General features: G+C 38.0%; 1 protein-coding gene across 3 annotated transcripts in view; it reads left to right on the top strand.

Annotated features, from left to right (window-relative positions):
- Window positions 1-3,388: 3,388 nt before the first annotated feature.
- adamts3 (ADAM metallopeptidase with thrombospondin type 1 motif, 3) overlaps window positions 3,389-8,587 on the top strand; it is a 226,468-nt gene continuing 221,269 nt past the window's right edge. For 2 of the 3 annotated variants that reach the window (XM_057328020.1, XM_057328011.1), the window contains exons 1-3: window positions 3,390-3,983; window positions 4,470-4,494; window positions 5,382-5,779. In XM_057328020.1, coding sequence (XP_057184003.1) covers window positions 3,918-3,983; window positions 4,470-4,494; window positions 5,382-5,779 — 489 coding nt within the window. In that variant the 5' untranslated portion in view covers window positions 3,390-3,917. Of the gene's footprint in view, window positions 3,984-4,469; window positions 4,495-5,381; window positions 5,780-8,587 lie in introns of all 3 variants that reach the window. The other variant, XM_057328004.1, reaches the window with a different exon arrangement.

Raw genomic sequence — 8,587 nt, 5'->3', positions numbered from 1 at the left:
TTTTTTTAATCATAAACACATAAATCTTCATTTACATTCAGTACTTATGCTCTGATTGTTGTCCATATATTTGGTTGCTAGAAATGCGGTTCATCCATTTTGCAGGTGCGTTGTCACCTGCGTCTTAGCATCTTTCCCCCTTTCAGTGATATATGTTTATCTTTTTCTCTACTTAAAAGAAAGTGAAGGGGTGAAATAATTAACAAAAATGTTGCCTTTGTAGCACTACACATCTCTCTTTATAACCTTTTCACTGTCCTAAATAGAAAAAATGTCACTTTGAAATTAGCTAACAGAGCTTCAGTCTGTATGTACAGTAACCACGTCTTAACTTTAGTGTTACATTTCATTTGTTTTATTTTCATGTTTTCATAAAGGTCATACATAGTAATTTTGTTAAGTCTTACCTCAGATATTCGAGCATTTCAACTCAGTTCCTGCGCTGGCGCAGCAGACTTTGTAACGGTTTTGAGCTGGGCCACGGGCGCGAGAGACATTTGAACGCAAGACTTCGTTCGAGGCGAAGTGAAATATCCCACTTCCGACCTCGTAGCGTTCCAGTCAAATAAAGTACTTTACAGTTTCTTAACGTTTCGCATAAGTTAGCTCCGCGCTAATGTCACTGAAAGCATTTTGGATCATGTAACGCATCTCCCTGCGCTCGTGCTTGATTGATCTGCCCTGAGTTCATATGTCGTATGTCCGACTATGAGCGCAGTTTCCGATGTTATTTCCAAGTAGTATATGGGAAGAAGCATTCCGAGTTTGCTTGAACGTAGCACTGGCTCTTGAACTCATACGTCTGTCATTTTTGATGTTTGAAATAAATTAAAATGATTAGAGATGTTTTTCTCTCTGTTTTTCATGGGGAAATGACGTGTTTATTGTTTGAGATGGTGGTGTCCTATTCTTAAATTGTTTGTGTATTTATTTTTTAAATATATTAATCTTTAAATATGACTAATGTAAATGTAAACTAAATAAATTAATAATAATAATAATAACATCAACAACAGCAGAAAATCTAGTCCATCTCAGAAAAGGGTCAAAAAGGAACCTTGTTTACAGGCCAGGTTCTAATTTGAACCCTTTTGCCACAATAGAGGTTCTAAAAAGAACTTCTAACAGTATACCAAATAACAAAGGGTTACTTATAGAACTTATAAGTTCAACTTTAAACCTTTTTTATTATTAGAAGTTTATATTTGAACTTTAAAAAATTTTTTAACTCTAAAGGTTCAATCTCTTCTACGAGTGCATATCACGCAACAGTAATTGTAACAAATGATACTCTTGATTCTTTGTTGTTCGAAACTCCCATGAAATGGTACCGCTTAACACCGAATGATTAAGAGCTTGTTCGCAGAATAGGACAAGTACGGGTTAAAATGTCAAAATGCATTGTCCTTTTCTTTTCAAAATGCCTTTGCATCATAGATTTTATTGCTGTTGCTTTTTGTCAACGATGTCTATGGACAAAAACCACTATTCAGCTCTTGGGAGGTCAAAGCACCAATTAGATGGCCATTGTGACTTTGGCATGCCTTCATTGGCTATTGTGTTCTAACGTTTTGTTTGAAAACAAAGATGGGATGGAAGCAAGTAGACAGCTTGACATTCAAATGCCTATTTCATTGCCATGAATGCCCTTTGTGATGTCACAGAGGTCAGCCCATTGCAAATTGCTGTTAGGTGTGGTCTAATGGTTTGGTCAGTGTGTTCCCACTCCAAAACCACAGAAAACCCACAAACATTTTGTTTGGAGGAAATGCACTTCATTACAAGTCATTCTTGTTTAAAGCGTTTATATATTTAAGGAAAATGATCCTTCCATCCACTGTCAAACACTTCCATTGGCTTGCCAAATGCTTACATTTTCATACATTTATCAGAATTTTTTTTAATGTTACATATAACATTTAAGGCATGCTTTTAGCATTTAAATGTTTAGGGTTTGACTGAAAAAAAACATTTGGAAACATGACAACCTTCAAACGTAAGTAGCACCCTACAAAAACAACATGGTTCTTAACGTCAGCAAGGTTCCAAATATTTTATTGTTTCATTGACCATTTTACAACCTCGTTACTCAGTCAGTAGCGGTCTTTACAGAATTAAAGCTGAGCCGCAAAACAAAAGGGTTGCTGACATTCAATTTTACCTTCCAATAAAAGCTTTAGAGTGCATAGACCTGGGTGCAGACAGATTCTCAGGACCTCCAAGCACCTCTTTAATCAACGATAACAATACAGTTAGAATTTCATATACCGTTTCAGCAGAGGACCAGTAACACTTGGAGAAAGGCCAGAGAGAAGGAGAGAGAGAGTATGTGATTTCCCATGGGCGAGTCAGAGAGTTTGCTTCATGAAAATAAATACATTCAAAATAAAATCACAATCAACACATGGGAATCAACAAAGCTTTTAGCACAGTCTGGGTTCATTTATACAAGGCTAACCTTCTAAACGATTAGTTCACTATAAAACTTCAAAAGTAGCATGCAAATCATCCACAGAAGAAAAGGAGATTCGCCCTATTGTCATATTGTCAAAAGAAGATATTTTGAAAAATGTTGGTAAACTGTTGGTCCAAAGGTTTACTGTTACCAACACTTTTCAAAATATATTCTTTTGTGTTCTGCAGAAAGAAGAAAGTCACACAGGTTTGAAATGACAAGAGGCATGTAAATAATGACAGAGTTTTCATTTTGAAGGTGAACTATTCATTTAACACTGAAAGCAAGCTATTATTGGGTGATATGGTCTGGGAAGACACGCATGTGGTGTACAGATGTGTAAGGTGATCAGATTTCTAAACTCACCTGTACTGCATTTGGACTGACACGTGGCCATAAAGGCATCATGAAGACCTGGATATATATGGACTCACATATATCTGAAACTGACCATGCACACACAAATTCACGTATCATCTAATGGTCTAATTATCTTTTGGCTGTGCTTTAAAAAGGCTCTAAATATGTGATAGAAAACCAGGCCTTGAAGAGAAGAAAAGTGAGAAAAATAAATGAAAGGCTTCACATTACCTTCAAGTATGAAAACAGAGCCAACTCTCTTGTACACGCTAATAAAACATTCTGTTCTCAGCAGTTTCATTTCTTCCCTCAGAGGTATCGACATATCGAAACCAGAATACAACACAAATTAGTTGCATTACGTATTTGTGCCTCAGCCGGTTTGGCTGATATAGATAAATTAATCTTTGTGGAAGGCTATTACACAAAATGTTGACGGAGGATTTTCTCCTGTTTTTAATCTGGCAAGGAGGAAGAACAAAACACATCTTTCTCCAACACAGCGAGCTGTTATTTCCTCTGGCTTAAAGAAAAACAGTCTCCACACAAAGGTATAATAACGTCACAAACATAAAACCAAGCCTTGATTAAGTTGTATTATTTATCATTGTAAATTAGTTATTACTATAATACATCCATAAGAGTTAAATCACATACCACAAAAACTACTCTTGATTTTCACCCCCGTTTAATTTATAGAGAGTTGTGGCTTGTTTTTTTTTTTTGCATATTCCTTCTCTTATTTTTTCCACCATGTGCTTTCCTGGGAAATGGTAGATGATGACGTCAGCACCGGGCTGGTCTGTAGTTTATTAGTCAGCGCGAAGTTCCAGGTTCGAGCTCAGACAAGGCTCTGTCCAGCCAGCTCAACTTAACCACCACAGCTCTCTTCAAGGGGATGTCTTTCAAATAAGTTTACAAACCAGAGGCATTGACCCAAGTTCTGCAACTTCCATCTCCCTCAGGTCCTCTTGGTTTAGTTTAAAGATCTGTTGCTTGAGGATAAGTGGTGCTTTGTAGAGAAGAGAGGCGCGCATTGAACCATCCAAAATTGGATTGTAGTTTCTGTTTCTCGTCTTAAAGTTGTAAAACCCGACTCGTGATGGTTGTCCTGTCACTTAGGTTACTAATGGTAGGAGTTGTAGTAAGTCTGACTTCAGCTGACCCGGTAAGTGTTAATGATTTACTGTTTATCTACGTGTAGTTCAATGAAAAGTTATCAGTGAATGAAAGTTCGCGGGGGAACTGCGTGTTTGATGTGTGACAGTTGCCCACGCGCATGATATTCAAGTCAGTTTTATACGAATATCGCAGTTCTTATTCAAGCGCGTTTTACGAATCGTATAAACAATTTATGTTAGACTTTTTGTCTGCATTATTCAATGTTTTTACCACAAACCCAATAGTCTCTACAGAAGTAAATTCCAGAGACGGTCGAAACGTCTGGGACAGATACCAGCTGTCCCATCGCCAGCATGGCAAAACAGACGTGAAATCGAAAGTTGAGCTTCTGTCAGATTTCATCACATCTAACACATTGTTCTTGAGACATCCGTTATGCATTCTCTACCGGCGGTACTTTCACAACTGTTTTGTAAATACAGATCTTGGCTGCTGCGTTTGACCTTATCTTTGTGCTCTGTTTTGCTTGCAGGCTGGTGAAATAGTAGATAAAGAAGGTAAAGTATACAGTCTTTGTTGTCAAACGTTTCTGCTATCTGTGTGCTCTACTAGTGCTTGTCCTTTCCTCACACGTTTTTCTGAGTTCAAGTGAATTTGTATCGAAATGTTCATTCTCCCTTAATTATCTTTGCCGTCACACACGTTAAAGTCATGTTATCACTTACATCATCCGCCCTAAATGTTTAATGACAAAATATCACTTGGTATAGGATAAGCCTGAAGATTGTGTGCTAAATAAAGTCGTGACAGGCAAATTTCACAGTGTAGATATGCTGTTTAGTCTTGAAAAGTTAGAAATTCAACCAGGAAATCTCAGGATTTCAGTTTCTAAAACTCAATGTACCCTTTTGTACTTGATGACCTGACACACTGTTTGCTGTAGTTGGGTCCATTTATAAACCAACAGCTGGAGAACTTCAAGACGTTCATTGTATGGGCAAGGAAGATGTTTGATGTTTTAATAAAACTGCATTATTTTTATGACCTAGTTTGGGTAAACAGGTTTGTTTGCTTTACTTTTAGTAACCAAACCTTCACATCATTTTATTTTTGTTAAAAGTAACAGCAAATTGTGTGCCATCATTCATATGTCAGGAGGCAGGCCAAGCACTCTTATAAAATTGCTAGAAATGTAAATGACTGTTTAGTCACCATAAAAACTATTCAGTAGGCCATTAAGTTGACCACAAATGCCCAAAATTTACTACTACATCTATTTATGAAATTTGGACTCAAATGGACCCATTAGAGGCACTTTGTTTTTCACCTGGATGTTTGTTTTGTAATCTAAGAGAAGAAGTTAAAGAATATAATAGAATAGTAATAAATGTATATTTTTGTGAACTATGCTTATTCCTTATGTGTCCGTATTATGTCTTAACAGACTTTTTGAAGATCCGTTTGAGAGAGTATGGCCTTGTTACCCCCATCAGCACAGATGCAGAAGGACACTACCTCTCACATCTCCTCTCAGCCAATCACAAGCAGCGCGTGAAGCGGGACACTTTGGAATGGTCGGCGCAAGCTGTAGAGACGCTGTTCTTTAACATCACTGTTTTTGGCAAGGAATTCCACCTCCGACTACATCCTAATCATCGATTAGTGGCTCCTGGAGCCGTGGTGGAATGGCAAGATGAGATGGAAGCTGAAAACGTGACTGATAACAGCACCCACTCAGAGAAAGTACTTCGAAGAGAGTTACTGAAAACAGACTGCACTTTCATTGGGGAGATCACGGATGTGCCTGGAGCTTCTGTAGCCATTAACAACTGTGATGGGCTGGTGAGTGTTGTTACCTTTGCTGACACATTACTTTTGATTTAAATCATTTTGTAACAAACCCACTTTTTAATGAGGTTGCAAACTTTCAAACTATTTTTGCTTATTTGTGACAATGCTTTTAGAAACATCTCTGCACTGGGGTTGAGTTGCAAACCTACAAGGATCTTTCTTTGATGACCGTTGAATGTTAACCCATAAAGTCTGTGGTTTTCTTTTGACTTGACATTTCACCCGTCATGTACATACAGGAAAAAGTCTAAAAATCCAAAGCTGTATGATTCTTTTCTTTGGAACACCGAAGGAGCTTATTAATGTCCAGGCTGTTTTTTCCATAGAGCCAAAGTAGACTGTGACCAGCGGTGGTCCAGAAAGGTCAAAAACCCCATAAAACAGGCCATTCAAGTTCTGTGCTTTATTCCAAGTTTTCTCAAACCATACGCTAGGGCTTATGTGGGCCAAATTTAACTATTTATTCACTGAAAATTGCTTATTATGAATTGAACTTTTATTCCCTTTTCAGACACAGCTTTGGTCAGGGCGGTACCAATCTTCACAAATGCCAGTTTTCAAATCAAATCATTTGAACAGAGAGAAACTGTGCATTGTACTGTGTCACTCTTGGCCTACTGCACTTCTATAGCACTTCAAGAAAATACTATTCAGGCTTTAGGCAAGTGTCCAGGGTGACAGTGGAGTTGAACTGTGGGTCACCACAGGAAGCTGACAGATAGGATGTAGCAGGTCTCAACGGGGTTCCTCCATCACCAGTGTGAAAGCTCCACTCTTTGCCAAATAATAGAAAGGCAAAAAGCTAGTAGAGGCAGGTATGGGCAAAAGAGGAATGGTTTTGATGACGTGACTCTTAACACATTTGTTTGTCATTTTATCTAAAATGTTACTTAATCTAAAGATTACTTAGACAGTCTTATCAGGATCAAGTATGTGTTGACTTTTTTATTGATGACCTACAGTAATAACCAACATAGACAACATCAACAATAAAACAGTCCGCTTAGGTACCCATTCATAAAGCCATGTAAATGTTATTAGCATTGCATTTTTATGATACTGTAAAATCATAAAAATTCTTGAATTCTTTCAGCTGTGAGTTTTGAATTCCATGAACCCCTGGCGTGATTTTTATTACGCGAGACAGAAGCAGGAATAGCATGCAGAATCAGAGACCTGAGTGCTGATAACGCTATATACATGTGTTAGAACTAAGTTGGTATAGTGTTGGTACTGGCAGAAAGTGGACTGTTTATTTATTTTAACAGAATAAAAGCAACACGCTGTCACTTTTCACCGGACACAATACAGTGTTGGCCATCAATAGTGATTCATTCATACAGGCCAGGGTTGAATAAAATAATGTGAACACTGGGGAAACAGCTGATATTTCATTTGTTCATTAGGTTTTGGACCATGTTTGTCTTCAATACACCTTCAAACCTTTGCACAATAGATTTATACAACTTTGGATTAGTATCCAGTTGACTGTTGCACCATTTGTCTATCAGAACATTTTCTAGTTGCTTCAGAGAGGTTTGAGCAAGGAATCTGTTTCACACGCTTCTCATAATTGTAGAGATAGTGTAATTGTCCCCTTTGGAAATCTGTCAATTTCACCTGTTTCTTGCACAAACCACTGCTGATCTTGTTCCGGCACAACTTGTTCAAAACCTTGTTTAGGCATGCAACCTAGAGAATATACAGTAACAAAGGATAACCACAGCATTTGTTTTCACAGTAGCCTACATAAATAATATGAATCCCTATAACAATATGTCTTCATATTATTTTGTCCAAACCCTGCGTATTTTTATTAGTGAAAATCAAATTTTCACAGAGTAGCTGTACAGTATGTATGATTGAAAATCGCCAGTTCACTGCACCTCCGCTAGTGATGTCACTTCTCGTTGTGAAATTACAAATATGTGATGGTGTGCTATGGTTGTGATTGTATGGCTCAAGTGGTTAAATAATTCTTGCTCCATGTCCACGTTTGAAAGAATATGACTGGAAACGCTGTGTCAGCGAGATGAAACATAATGTTGCCAAAATGTTTTACCTCTGCAAAACCTCCTTAGCAAAATACCTCTAAAGAAACATAACATTTGAAGTTGTAATTTGCATACAGCAGGTGCCTAGAATGCATTCTTAATTGCATTTACATGGTAACCTGCTGAGCTATCCAAGTGACTTTCCTTCAGTGCTATTTATATTATGCAAGAATGAAATCAGTGTCAATGTGTAACCTATGTGTTTCTAAAGCCCACTGAGGTTTTCGCAGCTTTACATTTTCCACCCTAACTCTACAATTTTCTCGAGTAATGGCTAAAATGCTACATTTATGTGTCTTTGATGTAAAGTACCACTCTGGGACGACACCAAGTTGTGTTTCCCTGCTCTTAATTATAGCAACTTTGAATCTTAAAGTCTTCACATGCAGCTCTGGCGCGCAGATATTGAAGCAGATATTTCCTGTCTGAGCTGAGAGTTTGTGGGGGATGGAGGGATGATTTTAGCTGGGGGAGGAGAAGGAGGAGTTGTTGGCTGGCTCACTTACACGACACAGGCATGTTTCAGGCCTGTGAAAATTCCTCTGGAAGTGGAGAAAAGTGAACGCTTCTGCTTTTGCTTAACAAATAATCAAGATCTCGGAATGGCAGTAGAAACACTTTCATAGAAATACTACGGGGACAGACTTCTTCCCTTCTCAGTGAGAGTTCACAAGGCAACGAGACTTATCCACTGCTAATCTACTGCTACGCGTCTGTCATAGCTTGGCCCCTTTAATGCATACTG

This window comes from Triplophysa rosa, linkage group LG2 (genome assembly GCF_024868665.1).
Source record: "Triplophysa rosa linkage group LG2, Trosa_1v2, whole genome shotgun sequence".
In the NCBI taxonomy this organism is placed as follows: Eukaryota; Metazoa; Chordata; class Actinopteri; order Cypriniformes; family Nemacheilidae; genus Triplophysa; species Triplophysa rosa.
Note: the sequence above shows the minus strand (reverse complement) of the source record. Positions and strands in the feature narration are given on the sequence as shown.